At 49.0% G+C, this 16878-nt stretch overlaps 1 protein-coding gene across 1 annotated transcript; it reads right to left on the reverse strand.

Annotated features, from left to right (window-relative positions):
• Nucleotides 1-1792: 1792 nt before the first annotated feature.
• On the reverse strand, nt 1793-16878 carry TF (transferrin). Its single transcript, XM_056358100.1, has 17 exons — nt 16540-16878; nt 14194-14357; nt 13867-13975; nt 12346-12537; nt 12006-12141; nt 11514-11569; nt 10080-10249; nt 9779-9965; nt 8541-8695; nt 7697-7790; nt 7198-7233; nt 6357-6515; nt 5163-5307; nt 4223-4287; nt 3443-3627; nt 2445-2631; nt 1793-2033 (listed from the first exon to the last, which is right to left on the reverse strand). Exons 1-17 carry the CDS (start codon nt 16580-16582, stop codon nt 1996-1998), a joined length of 2121 nt encoding a protein of 706 aa, XP_056214075.1. The 5' UTR covers nt 16583-16878; the 3' UTR covers nt 1793-1995.

Here is a 16878-nt window from a genome sequence, read left to right on the forward strand (position 1 = left end):
GCCCCGCGGCCTGCCGGGAGGGGCTGGCGGGGCGCGCAAGGGCTGCCGGGAGCCGTAGTTCCCGCCGTGCTGGGGGGGCGGGGGCCGGGCCCCGGGCGGCGGGGCGCGTTGTCGCTGCCCGGCAAGGCGCCGCGGGGCGGAGGGACCTGTGGGGCCCGGGAGGTGGTTGCTCTCCGCGCTCAGCACCAGGCCCTCGGTTTGAGGCGCAACATCTGGGGGTGATTAAACATCTGGGGGTGATTGGCGGCCTCTAGGTGCTGCGGCTGGTTTTGGGGCCCCCGGTTCAAGCAAGGCATCCGTGAACGATAGCAAGCTCCACAGAGAACCACCGGGGTGGGCTGGGGGAGGTGGCACAGATGGCCACATCTGTGCCGGGCATCAGGGAGACAGAGGCAGGCTTCTCACAGCGGTGCAGGACGAGGAGCAATGGGAACACACTGAAACGAGAGAGGTTCGGAGTGGGCACAAGGGAAACTTCTTCCCCTTGAGGGCTGTCAGGCAGTGGGACGGGTTGCCCAGGGAGGTCATGGAGTTGCCATCCTTGGAGGTTCTCGGTACCTGACTGGGTCAAGCCCTAAGCAACCTGGTTGACCCCTTTCTTTGAGCAGAAGGTTGGACAGGAGACCCTCCAGAGGTCCCTTCCCACTGGAGTTATTCTGTGATCCTCTAGCGAGGTTCCTGTTTTCCGTGCCTTCTACTTGTGGGACAAGGGCTTACACCTGATACAGAGTACAGATGACGCAGCTTTGCTTGGGGAAAGTTTTCTAACTGTAGCTGCAGGCAGTTGTAGAAGCAGGCTCTTAGAGGCACTGTCTCTCTTTCTTTGCTAGTTTTTAAGAACAGGTTAAAAAAGCCATCTGTCCAGTATACTTCATCCTACATAAACATGAAGAACTAAATTTCATTGCTTCCCGTCACACTCTACATTTCTGTCTTCCAACGTGATCTTCAGTCAGGCTAGCGAACTTCTCACAACACATACCGTATGCATCCAAAAATCATCAGTGTGAGCCCATCAAAATATTCATTCCCTCAAAGCCAGAAGATCTTAACATCCTTCTGCCCTCAGCAGCTCCTGCATACCTGCCTTGACAGCAGGGTTGGGACCTGCTGGGTTACCCGAGGCTCCGTTCCTCTGAAGCAGAGCGCCTCAGCAGGCCTTTTTCTCTTGCCTTTTTATTTTCACCGTGGATCAGAGTCAGGCTGCCCACCTACATGTTTGTTCTCAGGCCAGCAGCACATTGAACAGACTACCAAAACACACATGTTTCTAAGTAAGTCCTAGGTTTTTTTCAGACAGGAAGCCTACGCCTGGACTCTCCCCATCAATATACTTACGTGTTTTAAGAATACTGCCTGGTGGAAATGACTCAAATCCAGTCAGCTGATATATGAGGTGGGGTGGTTTCTGTTCACACCTTCCATCTTACAACCACTGTATTTTTTTAGTTCAGTTTGTGGGTTTTTTTCCTTCTCCACCCTTCACCTTCCCTGACATAAACATTCCCCCTCTTCCTGTGTCCTAATCACACCGGGCAACTGTTATCTGCTGCGGACATAATGGGATAACTTGGGCGAAGCAAAAGCACAGATGGTACAACACATTTGTTAATTACGCTTTAGGGCATATTTAATTCATTTTGCTTTGGCAAACGTTGAAACAAATTTCTCTAATGGGCAGCAATAGCCTTAAGTGGCAATAGCCACATTGATATCTGGCACTGTCCTACGGCAAGAGGTTTGGAGGAAGGAATGGGCTTAAGGACCATTTTGAAAAATCTCAGGACACCCATTTAGATTTGAGATTTTATTTCTTGCTGTGATGGCAGCAGAGATTGGTAAAGTCTCAAACAGCCACTTTCAGAGTGATGAGGAAAGGCAGAGAAAGAAGCGAAGGCACAGGGCCCTCTGCACGTGGGTGTTCGGTGCTGAGGGCATGAGGGGAGTCATGGCCCGATGCTTCCTCCCCCTCCAGCAAGGGTCCTTCCCATCTCACTACTTGTCCTCAAGGAAGGTGCACACCTGGAGGAGATCTGAAAAGGGAAAGGACAGGGGTAACTTCAGATCCTGCCTTTGAACACTCCTGTCCCACCAGCACACACCCAGCCATGCCAACAATGTCATCACGTGGAAAATACATACAGTGCACCACAAAAAAAGTCTTAACCACAGATCACACTGAACACACACTGATGGGATGGAGGAATTCCTTTTACCATTTCCCCAAGTGCATATTTTCTAAAGGTGAGTAAAAATCTTCGATTCCCATTGATGCCAGACTTCAGTTCATCCAAGGAACTTTTAGAGAAGTGTACTGGCATCTTTATGAGTTATCCTCATTTTGCTTTAAAGAAGTGAAACGGACAGCTGCAGAAGAAACTGTCTGTGCCTGCAGAGCTAAGAAATGCGATTCACAGACTTCTTCCTGGGGCCGGTATAGTTACCTGATGGATTGCAGGTATTGAGGCTGGCAACTGAAGCATAGTATTGATCCCCAAGGAATTCCTTGTACGTTATTCCATCACGGAGTTTGACCAGGCACTTAGTCATGTCTTTAAACAGAAGGTCCTTGGTTTGAGACTCAAACATACTGAACCTGTCCTTCTCCATTCCTTTTGGTCCAAACAGGTTCTGAAATAAAGCCACAAAGAGGTTAGTGTATGTAAAAAGTAGAACGCTGGCAAGATTCAGCTCGTACAAGCCTAGCTCTTAGTCCTAGCTCTTCACCATCACCCTGGGAGCCCCCAGCCAAGCTCCAGAAATTTAGGATTGCATCTTCCACCCTGTGGTTAGATGAGGGATTTCTCAGCAGGAGGCACAGCTGTAGCACAACTGTCAAAACAACTCTTTTCCATTTTAACACGTCACTACATGCAGCACCCATCGGCAGATGCTGCCAGCAAGTCCTATGCCGTCACCATGAGTTGCAAGCAAAAGGAGCTGACTTCCCAAGCACCTTCCAGCAGACCCTGGCGGTGGAGCAAATATTAATGTTTTCAGTGTAAAATCAAACAGAGCTGGTTTAACCTGGTTACGTTTACACCAGTAGCTGTAAGACTGTGTGTGTAGGGGGTCTTCCCAGGGCTGTGCCGGACCCAGCTGGATTACGGACCAGGTACCCCAGGGGAGTTTCTGAAATGTGCCTGCAAGAGCATAGCCCAAGGAGGAGGTGATAATCTCATGTCACACAAGTATAGCATTGACAATAGCAACCGCTACGATCTGGCTGTTACCTAAAGGTGCGCTTGCTAAGGTGGCAGAGGAAAAAGAGCAGTTTGGAAGGGGTGGAGGAAGGGGGAGGCTAAGGGACAAGGCTGCCACCTCATATCAGTAAGTTAAAATCTGCCACGTAGTGCTAATTCTGGAAAACTCAGAGCATCATTGCTTTAAAATGCTAACATGTTGCATAGAAACAATCCCAGAACATTCTTCCACTACTGACCTCTTGTCTCTCCAGCAGCTCGCGGACTCTTTTTGCTTTCTCAGGACGTGTGATCACAGCATGGGTAGGAACTTTGGCCAAGTGGCAGTCCCTGTAAGCCATGATATTTGCCCGTCGCCCATCAGTGCACAGCAACTCAAATTGGTCCATTTTCAGATTTTTGGCCCATTCTTCTTTGTTTTTGCCTTTAAAGAGAATTGGTTTGGAGCTTCAGAGGCCTTGTGTAGAAGAACATTAGCCTCACAACACCTAAGAAAGGCATTTGTTGCAGCCTGCGTGTGCACTGGCACTTCGAGACTTGACATGTACAAAGGAGGCTGTAAGTAAAACTCAGGAAAAGTCAGTGGGATTAATCAGATTCTTAGAGGAGGCTGGGAGATTTAGTTATGTCTCCTTCCTTGCATTTTTTCCCAAATGCTTGGAAAACTTCAACCACTGCTTTCAGAAATGTGAACCAAACTTTTAACTTTCAGGTGTGTGGGGAGCTAGAGTGCTGTGCAAAGGTGTGGAGGCAGGAGTCTGTAGTTAAGGGACAACCGGAATAATTGTGCAGCTGAAATCAAATGATAGCGGGGAAGTGTCTCCGCAGAAACGCATGGGAAGAGCCACCCTGGGCAGACAGCATGTGCTGATGCTTGAATTCCGCTCCTCCTGCAGGAGGGGTGAGATTGACAGGGTGGGCAGGTAAAGCTTGCTATTACACTCTGCACTGGGAACAAAAATAGTGCAGAGAGGGGCAGGCAGCCCTGCCAGGACCCGTGCAACAGGATAACCACATACCATCAGTGTTTTCCTCGACAATCGAATGCTTAATAAAAGCCACGTCCCCCTGCTCGACCAGGCACCTGGGAAGTACAAAGAAAGGCAAGTGACGTGATCTGCCTTTCCCCACAGCTCTGTTTCTGAACTATGTCTTATTTTGTAAAATTAATCTCTGAGGACAGCCAAGTCTAGAAGCCCTGCCGTGAATATTTTAAGGTTATGTGAGAGACAGTCTTTTAACACATTCTGGAAAAAAACCATCCTTCTCACATCTCACTGATTTGTTTTATTGTCAGAAAGAAACAGTTTGGCTAGGTTTAGAATTCACTTTGCTTTCTGCAATGCCTGCCTGCGTGCGTTAAAAGCTTTGTAGAAACCCTATCTTGCACTGAAAGGACTGCAAACCCTGAAGCAGGGTCTCTTTGCCATTAGATGTAAATGAAACAAGATTCATTCTCTTTTTAAATTCACCCCAGTACAAATTACTCAGATTTGAGCTGATATTGAGGGGGTGCAGAGGAGATGGCGCTGGGGCTGACCCCTACTGTCTGCGCTTTTAAGAGAACAGCTCATTTTAACTAAGGCAAGCAGCAGGGTTAACGAGGAGCATCCAGTGGCAGCCTTGTTTGCAGCTCCCCAACTTTTAACACTCCTCATTTGTGTTACAAGTGTAGCACCGCTGGCATGGGCCTGGCCAAAACTCTCCAGGTTTTCCTGGAGGCACCAGGACATCAGTTTTACAAAATGAGAACATGTTACACCGTTTTGCAGAAAGCTGCATAAAGAACAAACGTATAGCGTGTGTATGATATTACAGAGACATATACCTTCAGCTGTGTGATGGAGAAAAAGAGAAGGTCAGCATGATGTGAGGCTGTACACAGTATGTGGTCTACCCATAACCTCTGGGATTAGCCCCAGGGCACTTCAGAGGAGCTCGGGTGTTTCCACCACCTACCGGAAAGCTCCCGTATATCCGTAGTATTTCTCGTGGCTGCTGGCGATGCACTTCTCCTGATGGACGCGCCCAGAGCCCTGGCACAGTCGGCAGAGGCGGGAGTTGACGGGAGCCCCGGGAGCACAGCCCTCGCTGAAGTATTCATCTGGAGATGGGAATAGGAAAATCTCACTTTTCCTGCACTGAAAAGTTAGGTTTTCTTTCAATAATACGTTGTGGCACTGAATTTGTATTCTGTGGTCACTGGGGGCTGGAAACGGGCTGTGAGGAGGAGCCCGATTCAGTGGACAGCAGATCGCATGCATCCAGTTTCCACTGTGAAACTCGTGTCTTGTTATTATTTGTAATGAAGCGGGGCCCAGGGCTCAGTTGCAATTGGCACTGTCTCGGCATAAGAAGCAGAAGGTTTCCGCTGCAAACCACTCCAGCTCGCCCAGCGCCAGCCCTCGCAGCCGTTGTGGGTCAGCAGAGCTGCGCTGGGCAGTGATGCCAGAGCTCGGGGGCAAAAAGGGACAGCAGGAAAGGCAGGCAGGAGGGTGGAGGGGCTGGGGCTGAAATTACTAACACTGGTATCCTGTTGAGGTTAGAGATTTCCTTTTAACAATTATATCCGTAATTTGCCTTGGTCAATAATATTTCCAAATTATTTTTGTTGGACTGTGGTTCTCAGCAATTGAAAGTTGGATCTTCTGAACAGTCTGGAACACCCCAGAGCCAGCGCAGGCTTTTACCCCCCTGTTCTCAGGCAGTCAGGTCAGTCCCTTTAAGTTTCTTGAATGAAGATCAGCCCCTGTCCCCTGTTCGGCGCCCTTCCCCTCCCTTCCGAGATTCATAAACCCATCCTTTACCCACACCCCACACCCTGCACAAGCCCCAGGCCCCCTACACCTGGGGCAGCCTGTATTCCCCTTTTGGGAATACTTTTGGGGCTGCTGCAAAGGGAAAGGGAGAGACATGAAAGGAAAGCAAAGCCCCTCAAAGCAGCTGACGTGACATGTCTTACTCTGAAGCAATCAGCAACAGCTTTGCAAAACTTTGCTTCAGTGAAACCTTGAATAACAGTGTCTTCTCCATTTCCCACCGCCAAGGGGGAATCTCTGAGGCCCAAGAAACTGAAGATCAGGTGAAGGATGGGAAAACATTTTTTGCAAGCTGATTCCCAGCCTGAAGAAAGGGAAGCAAAACTCAACTCACCGAAGTTGCAGCTCCCTGTCTTGTTGTGAATCAAGCCCATGGGGATGTTCCAGCCAGCAGTTCTCCCGACAGCAGTGTGGCACGACTTCTTACCCTGCAGATTGTTCCATGTGATATCGCTATCAGCTTTCTTCACAACAGCCACAGCAAAGTAGGATGCTTTCGGAAGAAAAAATAGAAGAGAATTAAGGACCCCACCGTGCTCCCTTAGGAGAGCATCAGCTCCACTTAAGAGGGGGCACCTATGAACAGCGTAGCAGAAATACTTTGCACTTATAAATGATTTGCCAGGCAGCGGCAAAGGAAGAGTTTGCAGATGTGCTGCATCCACTCCCACCATGCTCCTGGGAAATTATTTTCCCTGACATTCCCCCGCTCCCCCCAAACTGTGATGCTTGACTATGCATGAGAACACTACAGCAAGACATAGATGATCATTTCTTATCCCCACCTGATTTCTTATCCCCTTTTTAGCAAAGGACAAGAACATTCCCTCCTGTCCCTCTTCCCATTTCTACAAAGAACAATTTCCTAACGCTACAAGCCAGCACCTTCTGTGCTGCGTGCAGCCCTGGCACCATTATGGTGTGACTGTGCTCCAGACAGCAGCAACTAAGCATGTATCTCTGCCACTACCACATGCTTTGCCTTGGTATCTGCTTGCAGACCCAGACTTCCCCTCTGTCAACCAAATTTGCCTCCCAGATTTTTATCATCTACATTGGACACAGTGGCTCTTTGTGCAGAGACTGGCCATGGATTCTCCTCTCATGACTGCATGTATATTTTTCTACTTATAGACATCTGGGCTGTTTTCTGTCCCTCTGTTGGCAGAAATTACCTGGTTCTCCTTCCGCTTTGCTGCATTGACTGTCATCTGTGTGAGGGAAAAAGAAGAAGGTATTAGATAAAAGATAGGGCAAATCTAAAAAAGGATCAAGCTCACTAATTTCTGGAGAAACTTCATTCTAGAAGTGACTATTTCAGGTATCAATTTGTGCATCAACAGAACAAAGCACAGCCTCTATCTGCTCCTCTGTGTTAAAACGAGTAGTTTTACCAAGGCCAGTGCCAAAGGACAGGGACATCATGATTAAAATGAAGAAGACAGGAGCTGGAGGCTGTGCTCCTGACTGTCGATGCCCACTCTCCCAGGGCTGTTCCACTCTTGTGGAAGGAAGAGGCGTGCAGCGCTGAGCAGAGCTGCCTCAGAGCACCATGTGTTTTCTGCAGGAGGTAGTGCTGAGGCTGCTTTCTAGATTTCAGAATGAAACCAGTGCTTTTGCACCAGCCTGTCCCCTACCACCTGGAGCTGGAGGGGCAGCCCGGGCTGTGCTTACCCTCATAGCTTTCTCCCATCACTGGCACCAAGCCACACACACCAGCAGTGTAGACAAAACCTCCGTCTAAGCTGATAGCATCTGCTTCACCTTTCTGCAATGAAAACGGCACAGCAGTGAAATGATGCTGTATGTCCCCAGACCAGAGCTTTTCAGAAATCAGATTGTAAAAGAAGCGCTTGATGTAAGGGAGGAGGGCTTGGGGCTAAGCAGACATGAGAGGCCATCCCTTAGCATACGGACAGACGAGGTCTTGCTGGTGCAAACAGAGGGAGTTTGGAAATTATCGCTTCTGTGCACTTGTAACCACCTCCAGCAGCAGCAGCTCTCCTCCCCAGACACTTGCAGGCTCAGGCATGTGTCTCTCCTAGCCTGCTTCCCTGCCAAACAGATTTCCTTCTCTCACCTGTCCTTTCAGGTTGTGCAGTCTTCATGGTACCGACCCAGCCACCCGAGCTGCCACCAGCATACTCATCTAGGCTATGGAGTCACTCCACTTCTAAACAGGCAACTGTTTTTCTCTGCATTTTACGAAATCTGTGTTTTGCCTTCCTTTTCCAAGTAAAAAGTTACCTCATGCCAGAAAATTGCTTTTTATTTAGGAAACCTCAAAAAAGAACGCTGTCCAATAAATTATTTTTTTAAACATTTCATCAGTGAAAAACTAGTCAAGACTTTTCCCTGTGATGAGGTTGATTTCTGCCCACAAGTGTTTCCCACAAAGCTCCCAGTATTGTATTTTAAAATCTATCCCTCCTCCACCCCATCTAGTCCCAGGCTGAAAGAAGCAACACTGCTCTCCATCAGAAAGGTTCACAGGGAGAAGAAAAGGAAAAAAACGTACCATGATCTTAATAATGCAGTCCTTGGTGTTGTCTGCCACAGTGCACTCCACATCCCCGTTGCTCACCACACTCCAGAGGTCACACTTGCTCTTCTCATTCTTGCCTACCGCACACCACCGTGTCTTGTTTTCCCTGCGGTTGGAGTTCAACTGATCTGTAAAACCAGAAGAGGAAAAACCAGGGTAAGCCTGGAGCCCTGCTAACAACACGGCTACTGACAGGCTGCTTTCTGCGTGCGTGGGACTCAGCCGTGAAACCATCTGTACACACCAACCTGCTGCCGCTCGGTGCAAGCCGTTCTTGTTTAATAAGCCCTGAGCTGGTGTGAATAGAAGGGATGATTCTCAAGCTGAAGGATGCTCAAAAATCAATTTATAGGTCAGAAGGGAGAATTTCTGCATAGCAAGCCATTCACCCATATTTGTGTTAGCTAAAACATTGCAACCACTAAACCACCCTGTGTTAATAGTACTTGGTATTGCTGCCTGTAACACATTCCGCATTCCTCCAGACCTCACAGCCCACACAACCATGAGACTAAGACCAGACCCAGCTGGAAAAATACAACCTAGTTACGTTTCTGTAACTGTATTCTGTAATAAAGTGGGGTTTGAATAACCTGTTTTGACAACATGGAGTCCATGCATCCCCTTCCATACATGCCATAGCCGCTGAGCCTACCACAGAGATCTCTGAGCAACGATACATTTTAAGTGGGTTTCAGAAGTCATTTGTGGGGTGATTGACTCTCAGAAAGCCAGCTGGGACGTCGGTAAATGCCTGGTGACTCTAGATGGAAATAAAGGGCACCATTTCCCTCCAGTGGCCAATACTGGACCTGGTGCCCCAGGATGTTCCTTCCTCTTACATCCCAGAAATGGGGTTTATTAGCAGCAGTTTTGACCGTGCCCAATCTCTGCTGCCAGCTGAATAGCCATGGGCAATTTTTGTTGTAATCATGGTGAAGGGACATGGGGTAGAGTGTGTGTAAATTATGTACCTTTGTTGGTGTGATGATGACGTTATTTGACTTTAGAATCAACAGATTCCTCCTGTTGATGTGAGTTTTGTGAAGACTGTGTGATTTTAATAATACCTTTCACAGCAAATATTTTGCAGAGGATGCTGTCTGTGTTTGAAAAAATCATGTTCCTTTTGCCCAGACAAATCCATTGATCCCATCATCTCTTCAATGCAGGTCACGCTGACGCAACGTTAGTGTTTCCTGGCTGCCTACCTTTCTGAAGGCTCTGGATGGCACTGTAGTACTCAAAGCCCAGGTAGAGCTGAGAATCCATTAGCAATGGGATACGCTTCAGCTGTATAGCAGAGTCTTTGAAAAGCAGGTCTTTGAGGCTTGGGTCCTTCTTGCCAGGTGGCCCAAAGAGATGGAAGGTGCTGGTTGTACCCACGCCAAATTTTTCCTGCCACGAGGGAAAAATAATCAGCAACTACCAAAGCTCTTGGAAAGCTGGAGAAAGCAAGCAAAACCAGAGGGCTGAAGAGGGGATGCTAGGGGAAGGAGAGCTTGACGATACCTGTGCTTTTGAGAGAAAGCTCCAGATATCATCAACCTTGCTATCATCTCGAGCCACAACAGCATGAGCAGGTACCCTGGCCCAGTGACAGTCTTTGTAGTTGTCTACAGGCTGACGGCTGCCATCCAGACACAGGAGCTCATAATCATCCTTCTCGCCCGGGGCATTTTCTGGAGGAAGGGAAGAACCATGAGTTGCGTCACCACAAAGACAGCACAAAAAAAGCCAGCTTGGGGCAGCTGGAATTTATTTTTTCTGAGGCTCAGAGGAGAATTCTTTGCAGAAGATAGGTTGCATGCAATGGCAGTGGGGTCACTGTGGTCATAGGAAGGGAATGCGGAAAGGCTACATGTGCCTCTGCCTCTGTCATAACTAACCCAGCAGTCAGAGGATTTGTGTGGCAGCAGCGCCTAGACATCCAGACAGGTACAAATGCATACAAACAGATACACAAACAGCATGCAAATGAATTGAGCAGGTCAGGAGCCGCGCATGGTCTGTGAAGGCTGGTAGGCAGCCAATGTCAAGGCTGAAAATAGAACCCAGGTCCAAGATCAGAGGGTTACAGGAGAATTCAGGTGGGAAGGGACCTCTGAAGATCTCTGGCCCAAGCCCATACTCAAAGCAGGGGCAAACCGGATTGCTCCAGGTGGATCTTGAAAACCCAGCTGTCGTGAGCAACCTGCGCCACTACTTGCATGTCCTTAAGAGGAAAAAATTTCCCCTTGTATCTGGTCCAGACCTCTCTTATGTCAACTTATGATTATAGTTTCTCATCTTTCCACTGTCCATCTCTGCAAAGATCTTGGCTCCACCCTGCTAGCCTCCTGGTAGGTACAGGCAGGCTGCTCTGAGGTCCCCCCAAAGCCATCTCTTCCCCAGGCTGATCAAGCCCACCCCACTGAGCATCTCCTTGCAGGACAAGTGTCCCTGCCCCATGACCATCTTGGTGGCTTCCACTGAGCTCACTGCAGATCCTAGGCATGCCAAGCCATCTTCCACCTCCAAGAAGTGCAGAGTTAATGAACTCTTGTTGTGGGCTGAATTCCGTCCCAAATCCCTCCTAGAGGAATGGGTGAGTGTAATTATCTACACAGTTGCTCGCCCTGTGTTTGTTGGCTCTGCGATTACGTTACAGCTGGCTCTTGAGATACAGCACCAATGATAATACCACTGAACTTAAATCAAGCAGGTTTTCCTTCTTCAAAGAAGAACCTCAAAGAAGAAAAAGTGGACCCCACCATAATCATATTTCTCAGTAACAAGGATGAGTCAGTCCACAGTGTGCAAAACATGTTTCTAGAGATGAAAGAAGAGGTTTGGGGCAAACCTGGAGAGGAATGAAAGCCTGCACAGGGCAGACTAATTGCAGGATGGAATGGCAGTGAGAGGTTGGACTAGAAAGGAGAGAAACAAGTGATCTTGCAGGCCTACCTTGAACAGTTGTGTGTTTCACGAAAGCCACATCTCCTTTTCCATCTTTCAGACAGCTGCAGGTGGGAGGAACAGAAGAGATGTTAAAAAAACAGACATTGTGGCTCCCTGTCTCCTGTTTCAGCCGATTACTTCAGCACAAATTGCAACTGTTGAGCAGTGGTCTTCCCCCCAGAAAAGCTATGCTGGCAGGGAAGGAAATGTCATGACAGAGAAGTAACGCTCAAGAAGCCCCGTTAGACTTAGCACAATGTTAATGGTGTGTCTTCTTAAGTCTGGTCAAAACCACACAGCCCATCTGCCTCTCTCATCTCCCGCTAGCTGCCTGTGAGTTATTACTAATCAGATCTTTAATTAGCAGCACTCCCAGTTGTTCTATAAATTCAGTCTCCTCAGGACACCTGATTGCAACACAGCCTTCCCTGGTATAACAAAAATGTGCATGTGTCAGGGCTAGAACATTTCCCCAAAGGAAAAATAACGTTCACTCACTGAAAAGCTCCAGAATAACCAGAATAAGGCGCTGTGCGGGAGCATTTGGTTTTGGAGTCCCCCTTGCACTGACGGCACAGTTTTTGTTCAGTGGTGGCACCAGGCACACAGCTGGCAGAGAAAAAATTGGCCACAGCTATGGATAAGAAAGAAGCAATAGTTAGTCTAAAATTCATTTTTACAAGCACCTGGAAGGGAGGCGATGCACAAAGACTGTCAATGACTTGACTGCTCTGCAAGCCACCTCTGGACCTCCACAGGAGATCGGCTAACCACGCTTTCAGCGTTCCACCACCCCAGCTTCACTTCAACTCATTGATCTCACCGTTTCCCACCTCACCTTGCTCAATGGAGCCGGAGTCTTTGCCATCCCACTTGATGTCTCCCCGGTGGAGGAGTGTCCCAATCGGGATGTTCCAGCCAGCGGACCTGCCCAGGCCCGTGTGGCAGGAGGTCTTGCCCTGCAGGTCATTTATCGTGAAGCCTGTTCCTTTCTTCACGACAGCCACAGCGTAGTAGCTGGTTGTGGAGCCTGCAGTGCAGGAGAAAGAAGGACTCAGGAACATTTCAAATCCTGACAACCCCCCAGTTTCAGAGAATAAAGTGCTGCACTTCCAAATAATTAGCAAGTTTGCTTGAACACTCATGATCTTCCCATTTTCTTAAGGGTGAGCTACACTGCCAATATCGAACCAACGCTGAGCGCTACAATTCGGAATGGTAAGTGACCTGAAAATACAACCACGTGCAAAATGCTTTGCCCCTGGGCAGACATTAGACACGCCTGTAGTTTTGTAAGGTTGCTTCAGCAAGCCTTTTTGGCAAGTCTTTTCTTAAATGTCATTGCCCGCTGAAGCATACATGTAAGCCTTGTGAGACTGAAATTCCACATTTAGTCTTTAAAATTATATCTAGTCCATCACATGCTATGTATGAATAAATGACTGAGTTTTAGGGGCAGTAGAGACCACAGCCTTCCATTTATTATCTGGGTGGTCTTAGCTACCATGCTGAGAATGACTCCACCGTGTTGCTTTGATCCTGAATATTGTGTACAAACAGGCTGAACTCCAGGGAATAGGTCAAAAGAGATTGGGAGCTTTGGACGTGGTGGGATTGCGTGAGGTGAGACAGACGCAAACAGGGAAATAGCATGTCTGGCTCCCAAGAGAAAGACAGGAGAGACGAAGGAAGGTACAGAGAGTGAGCAGAGGTGGGGCAACGGAGCTAACTCTTATCAGAAAGGATTGCTGCAGAGCTCTTTTTATGCTTCTCTTCTTTTTGCTGTGCATTGCCTGCACCTCTTAGCTCAGTAATCTCAACTGCGTGTTCCTCCACAACCACTAATTGCATTGCTGTTGCCTCTTCTGCCTTTTTTTGCCTTGATGACTGCGCAGGAAGATACACAGGTTCTCTGTGCTGTCTAGCTCAGTGTTTTATCTGTGTAGTTCAAGGTCACTGAAAGCAGAAGATCTCTGGGACCAGCACAATTTTTATGCCGTGCTTCATGAGAACCATGTTTTCTGCTCATGGTGCTCTCCTCCCATGGCCACTTCATCATCACAGGATCAGTGACTTTCATTGCAGCTAACGTCATAACTGGGGCTCTGGCTCTGCCCCTTGCCACTGCAGTGACTCTGTGGCCATGGGTGATGGTTCACATATTGGTGTAACTGCCCCCCACCCCTTCCCCTCTGGGACCTGGAAGCCAGGGGCACTATTTCAGACAGAAGATTGTTGGGATCTTCTGGGGACAAAAGACCCAACAGAAATAATGTGGCAGCTCTGTGTGGAAAGGGTGGCCTTTGCACTATCAGTTTGTCACCACCACTTGGCTTAAAAATATTGCATGAAAATGTACCTCCATTTTGTTCATAGACCTCAGCAACAATGGGCTTCAGCTTGTAGGGGGCAAGGCCTGCCTCAAAAACTTGACCACCATCCAAGCTGATGGCATCTGCTTCATTATTCTAAACAGCAAAGAGACTTCAGTCAATAAACAAAGAGCAGGAACACATGAGAAATAATACTTCCCCAAGTCCCTCCTGCATCCCTGTGGGTGAGTCCTTCTCTACAGGGGGACCACAGGTAACAACCAGTGACCCAAAGGAAACTCCAACCTTCCCCAGGTGTAATGAGCTGCCGAAACCTCCTCAGTGCCCAGCACAGATATTTGCTGCCCACTCACCGAAATGGCTTTTATGCAGTCGAGGTACGTTGCTTTCTGCAGGCAGCTCAATGCAATACTCTCTTGTTGCATGTGGTCCCTTAGGCTGTGGCATTTGTTTGTTTCTGCTGAGGATATTGTGCACCATTTGATGCTTGCCTTGGGGGGAGCAGCAAAACACAGAGCTGTAGAAAGAACCAGAAATGAATAGTTTCAAAGAGGTAGAAATGCATCAATCGGAGAGAAACAGCATCTCTGTGAATAAAAGATCTCCGGTTCCGTGCAGTCATGGCCTCGGGTGATGGCCAGGTGCAGGACCTCTGTTGCACATCTCCTAAGTCATGCAGGAAGGTAATTTCTTTCTAGCCTGGCATGTGCCCCTGCAGGAACGCCTGGGAGGATCATTCCTGTCCCTGGGTAACGGATGTCCTGCACAACATTGTGGATCAAGCAGCCTAAGCTCACAGCAACATCCACAGGAGTAGGAGAACAAATCTACATGCTTCAACAGAAATCAGACTCAAAACTGCAAAAATGGACAGAAAAGGCGGTCCACTGAAGCAGCGCCTTTGCAAATAACCCCCAGGAGAGCAGCTCTGACCTGGCCAGACTATATTCAGTACATTGCCACACATGACCTCCTTGGCAGCTAGATGATTTGATATATTTAACTGCCTCTTTATATCTCACCTCTTCCAACTACACCCAGTAACAGAGATGTCATACCAGCACCACAGTCCTCTCTTCTAAGAGTCCCCCAACCAGTAAATGCAGCTGACTGACTGCTCTGGGAGACAGGAGCAAAACAAAGACCTCCGGTGGACACAGACTCAAACAAAGACCTCAGGTGGACACCGACTCATGCCTCCTTCAGCAACCTGAACACCAGAAATACTGGAAACTCGCAGTTACGGTACCTGGCCAGCCTGTGCTGGCCACCTCCCCTGAGCTCTGCCCCTTCCTGGCAAGACTGCGCAGACCAAGAGGCTGGGTGCACAGCTTGCTCCCTCCAAACCCTTGATGGCACATTTCATTCAAACATCTCCAGATTAAGCTGTGCCATTTCCATTTTGTCTTTCACCTCTGAAATATTCTGTAAAGAGAATTTTGATTTTTGAGCCATAACTCTGCCAGCAGACGCCTCCCTTCCTCCCAGTGAAGGGGCTGAATTTGGCCGCAGGCAGAATCCTTAGCCTTAATTGCTACTGCCATCATCTACCTTTTTCAAGTCTTGGCTGCACAAAGCCATGGTTACCTTAATCTACTGCTGGCAACCATCCTGCCCTGGGGAGTGGCTGGATGGGGACCTCCTGAGGGAGTCAGCCCAGCTGCACCAGTAAACACTTGGAAGGCAATGGGAGCCCAAGTGCCGCGGCCTCTGCTGCAGAGCTTTTGGGCAACCTCTTGGCTTCTTCCGTGCAGGGGAGGAGGAGGGACTCTTCACCGTTCATAAGACATCATTATGTTCTCAAGGTGCTCAAAGACATTCCAGTGCCAGTGACACAGGGAGCATTTCCCACCAGAGGACATTAATCACCACCACACTCGATGGGGGGGTCAGGAGACACCTGCTGCTTACTCCAAGCAGGGCACCCCTCTTTCCCTTTCCAGGCAGCCGCCCCCCCGGTCAAGTGTAGACAGCAGCAAGCTCCTTGCCGTGGCTACCTGCCCATAGCCTGCCAAAACTGTGAGCAGGGAGAGAGGAGAGAAATAATTGCTTCAAGCAGAGACAGCTCTGCAGCAGCACAATTTAGGCATAAAATACACAGGAGCCCGAGCAAAGTGCAGCTGCAGCAGCAGGACAGAGCAGTACAGGAGCAGAGGGGGGAGCGTGTGGATCCTGTCGTTATTTAAGCTCTTTTTTATTGTCACTGCCTTCAAGTTTAGCCCAACACACATGCAGGCTTGGCAGGCAGCTCTTGCTCTAGTTTCTCCCTCCTGGCTGAACGCTTGCTCCTCTCCCTGCACAGCAGATGCCTGCAGGATGATTTTTCCCTTTGCCCCACAACAGCAGGAGTGCGGAGCCTCTCCCCAGCAGTCCGCTCCCGGAGGTGGGTGCTGAGCATCCCGTCTCCTTGCCAGCCGGGTGCTCAGAGGCTTGCTGTGGGCAGCTGTAGACCTCCCTCCAGCCTCCACGGGCTGGCCCAAGGAAAAACCTGCTGTCATTAATGCTCAAAACACCATGCTTGTTGACAGAGATCCTCAGCTGCCAAAGCAAGCATCGCTTTCTGTCCTGGCTTTTACTTAACAGCTGCCTGGGTCTGGCACATGCTGCATCTAAACCAGCCTTGTCTAGGGGGAACGCCTGGGGTCCTGGGAGGCTTTGACTCTTCCTTTCCCCCAAAACTGCTTTCAGCAGACACTTACCCACTATCCCGAAGGACAGCACAGTGGAGAGTATGAGTTTCATACTTGAGCAGGGAGTCAGGTGCCGAGGAGGGGGTGCAGCAGCCTTGGTCACAGACTGTCCCCTCCAGGTCTGTGATGGCTCTGGAACTGCTTTCTCTCTCTTTTATAGAGGAACAGCCCTGGCGGTGTTTGCAGAAGCAATGACCTAACACTGTTTGTCCTTCCTTGTTTCTCAATAGCTCCTAAATCGCCCCCCTCTCAGGGTCAGCCCATTTTTAGGAAGCCTTTCACTTTGGCACTGAACCCCTCTGCAGGCAGGAGTCAGAGCAGGGCAAGGTGCTTTTCATTTTACAAGGG

The sequence above is a fragment of the Falco biarmicus genome, chromosome 13 (genome assembly GCF_023638135.1).
Source record: "Falco biarmicus isolate bFalBia1 chromosome 13, bFalBia1.pri, whole genome shotgun sequence".
In the NCBI taxonomy this organism is placed as follows: domain Eukaryota; kingdom Metazoa; phylum Chordata; class Aves; order Falconiformes; family Falconidae; genus Falco; species Falco biarmicus.